This window comes from Macaca fascicularis, chromosome 4 (assembly GCF_037993035.2).
Source record: "Macaca fascicularis isolate 582-1 chromosome 4, T2T-MFA8v1.1".
Taxonomy (NCBI): Eukaryota; Metazoa; Chordata; class Mammalia; order Primates; family Cercopithecidae; genus Macaca; species Macaca fascicularis.
The window spans coordinates 32293581-32310165 of record NC_088378.1 but is presented as its reverse complement, the minus strand read 5'-3'; the positions used below and the strand labels follow the sequence as shown (position 1 = coordinate 32310165).

General features: G+C 36.0%; 1 protein-coding gene across 26 annotated transcripts in view; it reads left to right on the top strand.

The window, feature by feature from the left end:
* PTPRK (protein tyrosine phosphatase receptor type K) overlaps positions 1-16585 on the top strand; it is a 565022-nt gene that overhangs the window by 200415 nt on the left and 348022 nt on the right. For all 26 annotated transcript variants that reach the window (XM_005551791.5, XM_074037021.1, XM_074037018.1 and 23 more), the window contains exon 3: positions 182-453. In XM_005551791.5, the coding sequence (XP_005551848.1) occupies positions 182-453 (272 nt within the window). The remainder of the gene's footprint in view (positions 1-181; positions 454-16585) is intronic.

The window sequence follows — 16585 nt, the reverse complement described above, 5'->3', positions numbered from 1 at the left end:
GTTACCTGGTAGGAATTTAGTTCATCTACTTAATTGATTGATATATTTCTATGGCTGTGTTCTGGAAAACAGTCTTTTTAAGTTAAATTTAATGTTCAGAATGGATTGGCTTATTTTTGTTGTTGTATGTTCCCTTTGCTTATATATCTCTTTAGCATTATTATTTGTAATGTCATTTCAGGTTCCTATATGATAGTGGACTCTTCAGATCACGACCCTGGAGAAAAGGCCAGACTTCAGCTGCCTACAATGAAGGAGAACGACACTCACTGCATTGATTTCAGTTACCTATTATATAGCCAGAAAGGACTGAATCCTGGCACTTTGAACATATTGGTTAGGGTGAATAAAGGACCGCTTGCCAATCCAATTTGGAATGTGACTGGATTCACGGGTAGAGATTGGCTTCGGGCTGAGCTAGCAGTGAGCACCTTTTGGCCCAATGAATATCAGGTAATCATCTGTACTTTTCTGGTGTATGTTTTGATGTCATCAGATCTCACTATATGTGTAATACATCAATGTAAATATGCATCTCATGGTCATGAGAGATTTCCCTCTTGCCTTTCCCACCCCCATTGTTGGAGAAGTGTCATACATGGATATAAATATGCATCCCATGGTAATGAGAGATTGCTCCTCTTTCTTCCCCACCCTGTTGATGAGGAAGTGTTTGGAGACATTGGCACAAAACCTTTAAACTAGGGAAAATATTTCTACATGTTAAAAAAATCAAATTTAGGTCCAGAATTTGTTGGTAGTTTGACAAAGAGCTACTTATTGACAGATTCTTTTCTATAGCTTTGTTCAGGAAGAAATAGCCTTTTTGAGTTTATTGTAATCTTCAGACTGGACTGATTTACTGACTTTTTGAAAGTAACATTTGGGAAATAAATGTGATATAGAGTTTCATGAACTATGTTAAGGGGGAGGCATTTTCATTAATTATTTTAATTTTGATTAATTAATTGAATAATGAATTAAATTTTGTCAATTAAATGACATGTAAATATAAGCCAAAAAGGGTAAGTTATTCACAAACCTTGGGTGTTTATTTCAGAAATGATTCATTGAATTATGATTAAATCAGATAATCAATAGTGTCAGTACCTACTTTATGTTTCTGTGACTGAGTTTATATACTCTTAATAAAAAGGTTCATTTACTAGTTTGGAGAGTTTGTTCAGTAATCCTACTATGAGGTTCAGTCCCTGGATATTGTTATTTCTTTAAAAGGTCAATTTGGTGTTAGACCTTGAGATTGAAACTTTTAAAGGACTTGTTTATTTGTAGCTTGTTATAAAGCCTAATGAGAATACATTTATGTAAAAGTATATTTTATGATGGTCAGCAAGCAGTATATAAACGAATAGTTTTATTTCTGCCTTTTAAAAATGAATTATTTAAGTGAGGTTTGTCTTTATTCTTGAAGGGGAAAAAAGAAATGCTTTGCTTTAATTGCTTTATTTTGAGTTGACTTTTCTGTTTTATTAAAAGCCTCCTACATTGTAGGCATGGTTCCACAGGTAAGATTTTCAGTTCAAGGTTATCTGTTTATTGAGTTTTCAATGGATTTTCATTAGGTACTAGCTGATTCTGTTATTCCGGAGCATAAGGATGTTTCTCTTCAGTCTGGGAGAGCCATCTGCTTTTTCAGGGTCCACAGCCCCAGGAGGGCTGCATATATGATATGGTAGGTAGGTGGATGGGAGTGTGTAAAACGAATGCTAGAGCACTTGTTGCAAGATCAGTGGGCTCAACTCTGACAAAAGTGGGTTGATGGCTGTCATCGCCAGGTCACTCTCACAATGCATTATATTATACTGATTTCATGAGAATCTGTCATAGGAGCTTAACATAGCACTAGAAAGAAATTCTGATTCGCAGAATAAAATTATCAACAGAGTCAGCTTTCACAAAACAAATTAAAACCCCCAATAAAAATTAATCTAGCAGACTCATTAAAAATGTGGGTTTTGAAGTCAGATTGCCTGTATTCAACCCTGTTCACAACTTGTTTCCTGTGTAGATAGTTCTTTAAGGAATCGGACTGTCAGTTGTACTTTAAAACAACAACAATAAAAACATAGAAGTAACTGTTGATAAATCCAGCAAGTAATATATCTATGATATATTTCTTTTTCCTGGTAACTAAGAAATAACATACATGTAGTTATTTTTTCTAAGTTGTTAAAGATCTATCTTTGAATCATTGATGTTAATAACATTATTTTCTTATGGCACAAATTACTGCGGTGTTAATTCTACTGTCAAGTTACAGTACTTTGAACAGGATTAATAATTCTTTGTTCAGTCTCATTTTGCATGACAAAACCCCCTTCATTATATGTGCTTGTGGTGTATTTAAGCAAGAAGTGCAAAAAGTGCCTGGGTGAGTTTCAGCCAGGCCAGTGACATCATTTTGGAGATGTTTTGTCAGACAAAATGATGACTAAATAAATACATGGAAACTATGGGTAAATGTCTCATTGTTGCAGATTAAAATTTGAGCCATAGATAATTTCTTAAGTGATTATTTTGCTCTCACATATTTGTCCTTAACCTGCAAAGCTTAATCAATGAGAGCAAACAAGAGAGTACTTTTTATTCATGTGCTTAGTGCTCAGTAAATTACTTGATTGATGTTTTCATCAATTTAATCATTTAGATTATTAGTTGTACCTGTACATTAGTTATTAGAAACAACCAACATAACATAAACTATATTTATGTGCTTTTTTGCTCTTGGAAAGTAACATGAAAAACATTAAATCTCTCCTACATTTTGATAGCTTTCAAAGTCAAATCCTGTCAAGTGTTTGGTAAGTACTGGTTTGCTGGCAAAACATGGTAGAATTTTTTGATGGGTGTTTTAGGTGCTCATGTCTCTATATTTAAAGAGAAACTCAACTGCTTTAAATACCAGATATTGGAGGCCAGTTTTGAGATTCCGTCAGGGAAATTTGGAGGCTTGATTTCTATTCTTGTGTAAGAAAGGAACCACCTCCTGTGTATACAGAGGTATGTATCAGACTTGCTTTTTGGGGACAAACTTACCATTTGAAGTTCCTTTTCTCTCTTATTAAGCCAGTTCAAATAGCTGGATAAATTTTCAGAAATATTTCATATAATTTTTGTTAAATTTTTAAGTAAAAATGTATTAAATAAAATAATGTTATCCTTAGTGAAGAAACAAAACCATCTGACTGCCTTGACGGTAAAACAATTTAGCTGTGACCCCTGTGAAACAACTAACTTCATCTGTTGAACATCTTATTAGACTTGCCCAAATGAATTAACTTCAGAATGTGGACAGACTTAACCATGAATTGATCCATTGGATTTCATTATTTAGTATTTCATACTTTAACTTTGTTTTCATCATGATTTATGGAGATCTGTTTGTTCGTAAAATAATTGTTCTTCTTCAAGGCTTTTCCAACTCAGGAATGGGTGAGAATACTGGCTCTGTCGAATAGCAGATTGTGTTTTTCATTCCAGCCATCTTTTAGCAAGTCAAGGGCATTCTTTGCCTTGACAACATTTTCGCAGAGGGATATGTTCAGTTGTAAATTATTCTTTGCTTTATCAATTCTAGGACTTAGCTCAATAAATTTCTCAATAACTAAAAAGGCATATTTATTCTTAAGATTGGGGGAAAATTATGACAAAATGCAAATTCTGAAGTACTGCTTGCTTAGAAACTCTACCAGCTAAACTTCATGATATTGAAGTATGTGATATATTAAGTAATATAGGTTAAAAATACCTAGTTAAAAAAAGAATAGCTTTCAAAGGTCACTGTTCTTATTGCTTTATGTTCTTTATTTTTGTAAGCTGTAGTCATTTTATTTTGTTCTTAGCCTTGATTGCATGGTGCTGTGGAAAAAAAATAAATAAGTGCTATATTTTAGTAGAGAAGCACAGATAAACCGTTTTGGAAGTTTAAAGAATAGAGAGATTATTCTTCTGTCCAGGAGAATCAAGGAAGAAACAAAAATTTGATGGAGGTTTGATGTTTGAATCTTCTCTTGAAGATTGATGAGGAAGGATCAATGTATACAGGGTGAAGACTTTGCACAGAAAATTACAAAGGCAAAGTAATTTGAAATTGTAGTAGGTGTTGGGAGTCATTGACACGTTTAGTTTAGTTTTTCCTTTTTGTCACAGTAGTGATATAATCTTGGTCTGCTTAACAAATTTGCTAGTCATTGTCCATTTGTATTTTTGGTTTAGTTTCTTCTTTTGAAATTTTTGGATCATTCCCTAACTTGTTGGTATTAATTAGCTTAGTGTGGTTCTTAAAGAGTATCCCCATTTTCTTTTATTTTGAAAGCACGGCATTCTTTTCAAGTTTTTTATTTATTGTAACATCTACTATTAGACACATACTGTGAGGTCACATCATGCTAACTCCTGGGGGTACACGAGCCAAGTCCCTTTTCTCATGAAGTTTGCAGTCTAGCTTTACACTGTAGAAGATAAAAATGTAAATCAGATGGTTACTCTGCTCTTAAGGAGGCTAGTCCAGATGGGAAATGTGAGATATACATAGATATAACTTGAAATACCATAGCGATGGTTAAATGGCATGAGAGAGGTAAATATAAAATGTAGTGGGGAGAGCAAAAACAAAAGATAGTTTAGTTTCTAAAGTAATTTGAAGTGGAAATGAGACTAGAATTCTTTTCTGTCGATTCCTCTATTTCTAGATGCTTTCCACTGTACTGTGTATTTTTTTTGTAAATTAGTTACTTAGAACCAGCAAATGTAAATTTTGCTTTTTGACATAATCATTGCAGTGATCCACTAACATATAAGGAACAAACTGTTTTTCACCTATGTTTTCAGAACAATCGATGTCTTTTCAGCTTAGTATACTAATTATAGAAATTATCGTATTACATTTGTTTTAGTTGCTATGGTTGAAAGATGCTATTCTATGTATTTTATAGGCCACAAATAAGTACTGTAGATTTTATTTTTTATTTTTTATTTTTTTATTTATTATTATTTTAAATTTATTATTATTATACTTTAAGTTGTAGGGTACATGTGCCTAATGTACAGGTTTGTTACATATGTATACTTGTGCCATATTGGTGTGCCGCACCCATCAACTCGTCATTTACATCAGGTATAACTCCCAATGCAATCCCTCCCCCCTCCCCCCTCCCCATGATAGGCCCCTGTGTGTGATATTCCCCTCCCTGAGTCCAAGTGATCTCATTGTTCAGTTCCCACCTATGAGTGAGAACATGCGGTGTTTGGTTTTCTGTTCTTGTGATAGTTTGCTAAGAATGATGGTTTCCAGCTGCATCCATGTCCCTACAAAGGACGCAAACTCATCCTTTTTTATGGCTGCATAGTATTCCATGGTGTATATGTGCCACATTTTCTTAATCCAATCTGTCACTGATGGACATTTGGGTTGATTCCAAGTCTTTGCTATTGTGAATAGTGCTGCAATAAACATATGTGTGCATGTGTCTTTATAGCAGCATAATTTATAATCCTTTGGGTATATACCCAGTAATGGGATGGCTGGGTCATATGGTACATCTAGTTCTAGATCCTTGAGGAATCGCCATACTGTTTTCCAGAATGGTTGAACTAGTTTACAATCCCACCAACAGTGTAAAAGTGTTCCTATTTCTCCACATCCTCTCCAGCACCTGTTGTTTCCTGACTTTTTAATGATCGCCATTCTAACTGGTGTGAGATGGTATCTCATTGTGGTTTTGATTTGCATTTCTCTGATGGCCAGTGATGATGAGCATTTTTTTCATGTGTCTGTTGGCTGTATGAATGTCTTCTTTTGAGAAATGTCTGTTCATATCCTTTGCCCACTTTTTGATGGGGTTGTTTGTTTTTTTCTTGTAAATTTGTTTGAGTTCTTTGTAGGTTCTGGATATTAGCCCTTTGTCAGATGAGTAGATTGCAAAAATGTTCTCCCATTCTGTAGGTTGCCTGTTCACTCTGATGGTAGTTTCTTTTGCTGTGCAGAAGCTCTTTAATTTAATGAGATCCCATTTGTCAATTTTGGCTTTTGCTGCCGTTGCTTTTGGTGTTTTAGACATGAAGTCTTTGCCCATGCCTATGTCCTGAATGGTACTACCTAGGTTTTCCTCTAGGATTTTTATGGTATTAGGTCTAACATTTAAGTCTCTAATCCATCTTGAATTAATTTTCGTATAAGGAGTAAGGAAAGGATCCAGTTTCAGCTTTCTACTTATGGCTAGCCAATTTTCCCAGCACCATTTATTAAATAGGGAATCCTTTCCCCATTTCTTGTTTCTCTCAGGTTTGTCAAAGATCAGATGGCTGTAGATGTGTGGTATTATTTCTGAGGACTCTGTTCTGTTCCATTGGTCTATATCTCTGTTTTGGTACCAGTACCATGCTGTTTTGGTTACTGTAGCCTTGTAGTATAGTTTGAAGTCAGGTAGCGTGATGCCTCCAGCTTTGTTCTTTTGACTTAGGATTGTCTTGGAGATGCGGGCTCTTTTTTGGTTCCATATGAACTTTAAAGCAGTTTTTTCCAATTCTGTGAAGAAACTCATTGGTAGCTTGATGGGGATGGCATTGAATCTATAAATTACCTTGGGCAGTATGGCCATTTGCACGATATTGATTCTTCCTATCCATGAGCATGGTATGTTCTTCCATTTGTTTGTGTCCTCTTTGATTTCACTGAGCAGTGGTTTGTAGTTCTCCTTGAAGAGGTCCTTTACATCCCTTGTAAGTTGGATTCCTAGGTATTTTATTCTCTTTGAAGCAATTGTGAATGGAAGTTCATTCCTGATTTGGCTCTCTGTTTGTCTGTTACTGGTGTATAAGAATGCTTGTGATTTTTGCACATTAATTTTGTATCCTGAGACTTTGCTGAAGTTGCTTATCAGCTTAAGGAGATTTTGGGCTGAGACAATGGGGTTTTCTAAATATACAATCATGTCATCTGCAAACAGGGACAGTTTGACTTCTTCTTTTCCTAACTGAATACCCTTGATTTCTTTCTCTTGCCTAATTGCCCTAGCCAGAACTTCCAACACTATGTTGAATAGGAGTGGTGAGAGAGGGCATCCCTGTCTTGTGCCAGTTTTCAAAGGGAATTTTTCCAGTTTTTGCCCATTCAGTATGATATTGGCTGTGGGTTTGTCATAAATAGCTGTTATTATTTATTAGTCATTCTCCTCGCTTTCTTTCATAGTGGCAGGAGTTCCAACCAGCTTACTTGCTTTCCCAGCTTCTTTGTAGGTAAGGATGGCTATATGTGACACAGTTCTGGTCAATTAGTTAGGAAAGAAAATCTGCCAGGAAACTTCTGGGAATGATGTTACTCCCTGATCCTAAAGAGAGTGCTGTTGTATGAGAACATGGCTCTTGGTGCCATTGTGGTCATTTTGTAACTGTGAAGAAGGAAATAGATGACAAACTGAGGGTGACAGAAGAAGGCTTTCAAGGAGCCTGGGACCTATTCTCAAAGTAATAATAATAATAATAATAATAAAACTATTATTTAAAGAATTTTTAGATGAATATTCTCCTGCACAGCCAAAAGCAATGTTATACTTCACGCTGTGTCTTAAGCTTTCGAGCAATACTACCTGTCAGCACATACTGTTTGTGGGTAGCACATGTAAGACATATGGTAGAATTAAAAAAATACGTATCTATCAATGAGTGAAGCAATTTTTATTTTTCAATGTAGTTGGAGAGAGAAGACACACTTACATACTTGAAAATGTAAATAGGTCGGTAAGACAGTGGATCACTGACTAAAGGGGCTAGAAAACAAGGAAGGAAAGATGATCTATTGGGTATCTACTGTGTGTGGGATACTAGGCTGGAAACTTTCGTGTTTGTCATCTTTTATTTGTATTAATATTTGAACGTGTGCTAAGTAAATGTTTCTTACCTTCATGCACAGTTGAATTTGTGCTTATTTAGTGGTGCAGCAATATTATTTCTCATTTTTTGTCTTTAGTAAAATAGTATGATTTTTATGAGTTTGGTCTTTAGCTATATCAGTGACTTCTGAAGTTAGCCACAACTAGATAGACTTATTTTAGTTACGGCAACAGGATTTACCTAACATGGTCATTGTGGCTTATTTTTACACTGACAAAATACCTTTTATTTGATCACAATTCTCTTTGTTGCAAATAGAGTACCCCAAATGGGTTGAGAAGGCCCTCCTATTATTATAGTTATTGTTTTCTTAAAACTTAGAACCCTATGAAGGTGACTTGTCTCTGGTTCCTGATGGTGATTTGCTTTTATTACAAAATGTCTGCTCTACTTTGACCTTAAATGGTTATTGTTGATTCATTGATGAAACTTATGGTTGTGTAAATAAATTTTAACTGATGAACAAAAGAGTCCTGATAGTTAACAGAACAATTACTGTAAATATGTAATAAGCCTCTTTTTATTCTGCTCAGTCATACTGCTTTTATATAGGGTGGTGGGAGCTGCCACAGTACCTTTCATTGTTTCTTTTGAGAAACATTTCCATAAATTAGTTCAATTCCCTTTTAGTAACTGAAAAATAATGAGCGGTCAGGAGAAATAAGCATTGTTTGTTCAATGCATGATTTTTTCTTACTTAGGAGTTTGTCTTATCTAAGGGGAATGAGAAAGACAAATGCTAAAAGGAGCAGTGGAAGAGATGCCAGTTCTTTGCTTATGTACTCAACTAGCACTCACTTTGGTTTGCTGAATCTGAAAAAATACATTTCTGATTTCTTGTTTTGCATACTTCTTTATTAATTATTTAGCATAAATTGATCAGGCAGATAAATGTGAGAACCGTTTCCTTCTAATCAGTTTAAATGCTGTTTCTGACAATGCTATACCGTTTCATATAATACATGACAAATAGATAACAATTTAAAATTAATTTTTTCTTCAATTATGTTGTCTGCTGACTTTGATAGTTAATTGGAATTGGTCTAGTTTTAGGGCTTTCCAGTTTTTGAACAACTTGAATTTCTGTGTGAACTCTTTGTCCATTTTCATTTCAAAGACTGATTTTTCTTCACTTTAGTCTATATATAATATGTGAACAAAATATTGGTGTTATAAGGGAAAAACAAAAATGAATATGTTTTTTATTTAAAAACATTTTATCTAAAAACTTTTGTGCTGTGGTGATTTCAGTTTCAATTCTTGGAAAATAAATACATTTTTAATTTGAGAGAATGTGGGAAGAAGGAAATGTACAGCAAATGTCAGACATTTGTAGTCTTTTCAATTTTATTATTCTTTACATAATATTACATAGAATCTATTCTGTTGTTAGTAGGGTTAGAATATGAAGGAAAACAAACTTTGGACACTAAATTTTACTTATATAATCTAGTGGACAATTTATAGTTAATTTTAGCTGTCTTGATTTTCAAAAGGTGTTCTTAAAACTGTCATTATAAAACTAGCTACTACATGTTATTTAATTATAAATAGTCATTGCACACACCACTGGAATTCCCTTATGAGAATTAGATTCTTAATATTCTTTGAATGATCTGTTAAAAAAATCATTCTCAGTCCTCTGGAAGCAGTGAATCAATTCTCATTTTATGTTTAAAAATAAGGTCTATAGTCAAATTTATACCAAGTAATAATTCAATAAAATAATAAAGAGCAAAACATTTCTAGAACCTAGAGACAAAGTTTGGTGCAAGCTTAAATATCTTTAGATCCTGACATTTTGCGACAAAATCACAAATATAATAATTAAAAACAGCGTGGTTCTCTGGGCTTATATTTGTTAAAAGACACTTTTGGTTTGGTTGTAAACTTTAGTAATATAAGACTTACAAAGAGATGAAGTCAGTTTAGCTCCATAAACACCAAGATGAATTTCTGTGTTTTGTTTTTGTTTGTTTGTTTGTTTGTTTTTTCTTTCATTTAGTCCCCTCTTTCTGTGTCTTGTGGGGATGGAGTGAGACCCATTGTAAGCAGAACAATAAAGATAACCAAATAATTGTTTTTGTGGTACATATATTAGACATTGTAACATGATGTGTGAGAATTAGAAGTAGAAGCTCTCCTTTTCTTTTTTTTTTTTTAATGGTGTTGGAGAAAAACGTAGAGGCCATTTTGTATATTGGGTAAAGGTTTGGATTAGTTGTCATGTGACCTGTGTTTACTATCCATTGTCACGTGTTCATGTCCATTCTGTCAAGGCCTCCTTGCTCATTGAGTGACTATGTTGTGGGACTTCTTGAGTTTCAGTCCCTGCAATATGGGATGATAGCTAGTCTACTGTGATTTATTAGGTTCACAAAGTTGTCTATTTAAAGCTCTTATTTAAAAATTACAGACACCAACTAGACCTAGTTAAGTAGAAAAGAGACAGAGTTGAAAAGATTTGGGAATCACTCACAGCATTTAAGGGAAGAGGAATTCCCAGCCTAAAGAAGGCACAGGACCCAATTAGATCTGAATAAAACAGAAACACTTTCTCTCTGAAGGACTGCTGTACTGACTTACTTATTTTATCCATTTGGTGAGTGGATATTGAGCAACCTAATCCATGCCAGGCACCCTTCTGGGTGCTGGGGTTGGACAGTGCTGAATAAGTCTCAAGGATCCTATAGTCCCAGGAATTCTACTCTAGGGGTCAGAGCTCGTGGGGGAGAAAATCTGGATAAATAAATGAGAAAAAGATTAGAATACAATAAGTGTTAAAGAAATAATTAAAATTAAAAAAATATGAGAGCAGAAGTCTTAGAAACTGCATTAGACCAGGTGGTCTAGAAAGAACTGTCACCTGGAGATCTGAATGAGAAAAACGAACTAGGCATGCAGAGATCAGGGGAAACACGTTAGAGACAGAAAAAAACCAAGGACCTAAATATGGAAGGAAATTGGCATTGCAGAGGGACAGAGATTGGTACAGAGGTCAAAGGTTACCTGTTTCAAGATGAGATGGGCAGATTCCAGTTATGTAGAGCTTTGCAATCTGAGGAAAGAATCCTAATGCTTTCAGATAATTTTTATCAAGGGACCCTATTTACTCATTCTTAGTCTTATCTTGTACGTGCTTCCCATTTATATTTTTCTTTAGTCTTTTTTTACTGTTTACTCTGCTCCCAGCTCTGATTGTGTCTGGTCTTGATAACGGTAATTTCCTATTTTCTCTCACCTTAAAATCTATTATAAGTCAATTACTTGTTGGGGGAATGCTAATTTGCTGATATTGAGCTCCTCAGATTTTGCCAGTGTTTCCTTTAAAGTCAAAACACTCAGCCTTTGTTTGAGGTCCTTCATCATTTAGCATCAGACAACTACTCCAATCTTTCTACCATTCTTTTTTTTGTAGGATGTAATGTATGTGTGTCCTGAAATGGCTTTGTTTCTTCCTTTCCCTTGTCCAAGTTCTGTTTGTCCTTTGAGACCCAACTTTATGTCCACTTCTACCATGTAGCTTTGCTTAACACCTCCACACTCAGTGGTCACTCCCTTCTCCTTGGATGTGTGTGGCCTGCATTGCTCATTAGACATTTTGCTTGTTTTATGTATTTCAGGTATTTTTCCTCCAATAGTATTATAGGCCCTCTTTTAAAAAGGTCTGGGTGTCCCATAAAGGCAAAATGACAATTAGGTGCTTTGCATTTCAGAAAGCAATTGTATAAATTAAAAAAAATCATTCTCACAATAGCACTGTGGGGTCACTGGGAAAAGTACAACTATTTTTATTTTAGAGATAAGGGCTGAGAGAGGATAAGTGACTTGCTTAAGGTCATGTTTCTAGTGAGAATAGAGCTAGCTCTCCTCTCTCCTGTGAAATTCTAGTCCCTCTCTCCTGTGCCAGGCTGTATATTAGTGATGATTTTCCAGTCTTGGTGTCAAAAGAAAATTGGCTTGCTGATTAAGCATTCAATGATGGTATAAGAGTAAAATTAGAATTATTTTATATCCATACACTTTCTCAGGGGACTTATTCTTTCATATTATTTGTTAATGTTTCTTTAAGAACACTGAATGGTTTCATGGGTTGTGTATCCAAGATTTGATTGAATGTAGCTGAATACTTCATGGAATGCTCAGAACTTTGGTGAACTGAAGTTCAATTCATTTCCACAACCACATGCTGAGTTTTTACTACACGCTTAGCACTAGTCTGGGTTTGGGGACAAAACCAGCAAAAAAGTATGAAAACAATTTTATACTTTTCCTTGGGGAATATAAAATCCACTAAGACAATTGCCCATACATCGATAATTTTTAATGGAAAATGATGGTTAAATAAGACTTGGTTATACTATTATCGCTAACTCATAATATTTGAAAATGCCATAATTAAACAACGAGGAGAAGAAAGTCTTCAGAGAGAGATAAAACATCCACATTGGCAGCCTTGTATTTTGTTTCATTAAATGTCCAAGAGTTGTTGGGGCTCAGAAAACAATCTCCAAAATGAAAGCCTCCAGAGCAGTTTCAGAAATAAAAGTTTCTCTCTGACCTTCTCCTTCCCTCCTGTCTCTCACTTCTCCTACTCCCCCAAGGCTAGCCACTGAAACTATAGTTGGCTTCTACAGGAACCTCTTCCCCATGGCAGGGCATAGAAACCAGAACCTCTCTTTTTCTTCAAAGCCAACCATAACACCTGAAAACAATTGCTCTAACTTTCACCTGCCTTTCTGTGAAATAACTGGCCACGAAGAAATTATCTGACCTATCTTGTATGCATGTAGGTCAAAAGACCCAAATCCTAGAAAGGGTCCTGCCCTGTACCCAGAAGGAAGAAATGCTGCACAAAGTGGCCAAGAAGAATGTGGACAGGCCTTGCTGGGTTTCCCCACCTCAGTCTGCTAGCATTGATTAGATCCTACTCTTCATGTGAAATCATATTTCTACATGGGTGTCCATACAACATTGAAACTAAGCATAAAAACTGACTTTTTGCCATATTTTTGGGTTTTCCTTCTGAAGGCTCCTGTGTTATGTAAACTATGATCAAATAAATTTGTTATGTTTTCTTCCTGTTAACCTGTTTTTTTGTGATAGGAGTGTTGGTCATGACCCTTAGATGGGAAGGAAAAGGATTAAAATGTTAATATTGCAGAGAAAACAGTACTAATAAGGGAGCTCCAAGAAGGAAGAAACATGTGGGCTCTGGGATCCGATAAAAATTGATCTGGTACTTGAGAGGCTGAGGCAGGAGGATTGCTTGAACCCAGGAGTTCTAATCAGCCTGGGCAACATAGCAAGACCCTGTCTCTTACAAAATTGAGCTACTGTAGTGGGCATAAAAATGGTGGGTGTGTAAAGGCAGGAGTAAAAGGCACTTGAGGTTTCCCAATTATGAGGCATAGATAGCAGTCTCAGGCAGTCAGAAATGAGAATGATCATACTGTGTAAGGGGACAGCCATTCTGCTCTCTCTGGCCGGCATGGAGGGTCTTGAAATGAGGAGGGAAGGGGTATGCTAAATAAGTTGTACCTTGTTGAGAAGTTTCCAAATCTGGGGTGGGAGATTTGTCTGACTCCTCGATGCTTGGACCACTCAGAAGACGCTAATCAGCAGAACAATGTGATGACAGTGATGATTTTTATAAGTCAATCTGACGACTGAATTTAGCAGATCAAAGGGGGCCCATAACACAGCATTTACCGGACATCTGCACACTGCACAATTCAAACCCTCTCTGTACGAACTAGACCCATGAAGTTGCACTGTTCACATTTTTAGATGATGACCTGTGGAGGGCAAGTCATATTTTTGTTACTTAGTTCCCTTTCTCTTGGGTAGAGAATTATTTATTTTGTTATGAAAGGTAATCAGGTTTTTGGCATACAAACTAATGTTTTTTAAAAGTCTGTTCAAAGATTATTTTGTCAACAGAATTGCTAAATTTTGTTCAAGTTTTGTTCTTTCTGCTGGGATCCCGGGGGAACTTTCCCTTACAATAAAGGCTGAAGGATGTCCAGATTATGCTCTTCTCCTCCATCTGCCTGTTAAGTCCTTAATCTCCTACACCTGGATGTTCTAATCCTTTATTTGCTTTAAGTACTAAGTGGTTCCAAGTCGGACAAGTTCTATGTCCAGTATGCCAAGTAAGATTCATTGTGCCATAGAAGGGCATGCTACTCCCCCAAGATCTCCTGGAAAATAAAGTGGGTTGCTGTTCACAAATGGACCTGCTGGTTTTAATGCAGCCCAGTTAATAAATGGCATTCACTCAGCGTACAGCCAAGAGTACCCCATTGATTGGCAGCAGGAAGCTCCTTGTTCATGTTGAGAGTTCCTTTTTGCGGTGCCGCTTGCCTCTGAGAATTGTCAGTGGGCTGCCTTCACAGTGCAGCAAAAGGTCCTTTCTGCTTTTTCATTGCCATTTGCTTTCCAATTTGGAGCCAGTTGAGTTATTTAGTTATGGGCCTGAGTTGTGTAAGGTACAGCATTTTTAAATGAGTTTGTTTCTGGATCTTCCTTGTTCAGAGTTCTTTTTTTTGGAAAAACATCAAGCAAAGGATACGGAAGGCAACGTTATCCTCTGCTTCTTAGTTATCACTCTGCTAACTGAAATTTAGTGGACTACCCTTGTCAAGAGGTTATGCCCTGTATTGAGTTTCAGCCTTGGGTCTCACTCTAGTTCAGAGAGAGCTCATGTTGCAGAAACAATCCTCTCACCTCAGCTAATAAATCCTCCTTAACAAATCATCTCTACACTCGTTGAGACCATGCATGTCTATCAGCTATCTTATGGAGTGACCAGAAATCAGAGAGAAAGAGGGCACAATCTGCTTCCCCTGTTATCTAAGTCAAAACTTGGTCATCTGTAACTAACTGAATAAAGCATGTGCTTGTTGGGTGAAGACAGAGTAGCTCACTAAGCTTATAAAAGAAAGATATAAGAGAAAGGCTGCTCATTGTCCAGTACCTTTGCATTTCTGATTAGCCTTCATACAAATGGATGGCATTTTTTTTGTAGGCACTGAGACTGAAACTTTTCATATTATTTTTCAATCTTATTACCTCTACTAGAAAGAGTGGATTAGGGAGATTATTTAAACCATTATTTGTGATCATATTGTTGGGAGGGAGTGAACTGGTACCAAGGAGAATTGGAAATTTTCTATAAAAATGGTGTTAATTTATTAACCATGAGAAGGAGAAATTTAAAAACCTGAATATTTTAACTCAGAGGGAATGGTTTGGAAAATATGAATTAGGGTGGCATTTGTACTTCTTATTACAACCTGGCCACACATCATTATTTAATTCTTAAGTGTTTTTAAGGTTCTCTCCTTCTGTAATATAAAACAAAGAGGCTGATGTGAAGTTATTTCAGCTGCTGATGTAACAGACTTCGGTGGCAGTAACTCCAGCGAGAGGAGGTCAGCAAGCTGCTTTATGTAGCAGCTACCACATTTCAGCATGGCCATTGCCTTGTGTAGGGTCCGAACCGTGGTTGTAGACCAGGACTCCTGTGTCTGGTCTCTAATGCTTCCCTACTGTCTAGATGATCTGCATTGATTTTTGATTACTCCTGGACTCTAGGCTCTCCCACCCCTCTCTGCCTTCAGCTTTGTTCCAGGAAATCCCATTTACACCCTAACTTTCACTTCCCACTCCTCTTCCAAGAGGAACCATGTCCCTATTAGGAAAAGATTTTGTTCTTGCACCAGAGGTTAAGAGAATTGGAGAGTAGGAGAGGTGATGCCTGTACCATGTCCTTTAGTTGGTCTCAGTTTTTAAAAAGGTCTAGTGAATGCTCAGTTGGATTAGACTGTGTGGTAAGTGAAAAAAGAATGAGAAATGTTAAATCTTTGAACTAAGAAGTTGTTCTCTAGCAGGGTTGTAATTGATAACCTATTGGCTTGACTATTGAGTGGTGAGGCATTTAATGTAGAGAATAGCAACCCTATCATTTACAATATTATTTATTTAAAAGTGGCATGTAACCTTAACAATGATCTGCCTTCTCCTGCATCTTTGATTCTTTTCTCCAGGCCTACTCCAGTGTACACCATGTGTCCACTGATTCCTACCTGTCTCTCTGCAAATATGTAAAGGTTTCATTCAGCTGCAAAACTTGTTGAAAGTTTATGAAACTTATGAAGAATTGATGTCCAGAAGGACAGTGAAAAACTTTGTCCTGTCTTTCTGGACATGTGTTCTTCATAGCTAGACTTCGTAGGGTGGTTTTTACTTAACGCTTCTAGTTCATTTCTAATTATTGTCTTGTAACTTGGTTGCTATTCCTTTCACACACCTGAAAATTTCTGTCTTCTGATGAGATATCTCTGACTTTTCCCAAGTCTTTATTCCCCTTGTCTTCCATGTAATGTTTGAGATTATTGGACTCTCCTTCTTTCCTTAGATCTAAAAGCCTGTACTACCCTTTATTTTTTGGTAAACTTTTTTGATCATTTTCTCTTTTTTCTCCTTTTTAAAAAACATTCCTCTGAATGCAGGCAGTTCATGTATTCAGTTTTCTTTTATTAATATTTATTTTTGGTGAAATATTTTATAATACATGACTAATCAGGAAATATAAAGAATAATAATATATGTATGTTTTATGGAAATCAACTTAATCTCACCAGAACTTCCTAAAAGTTTCTCTCCATTA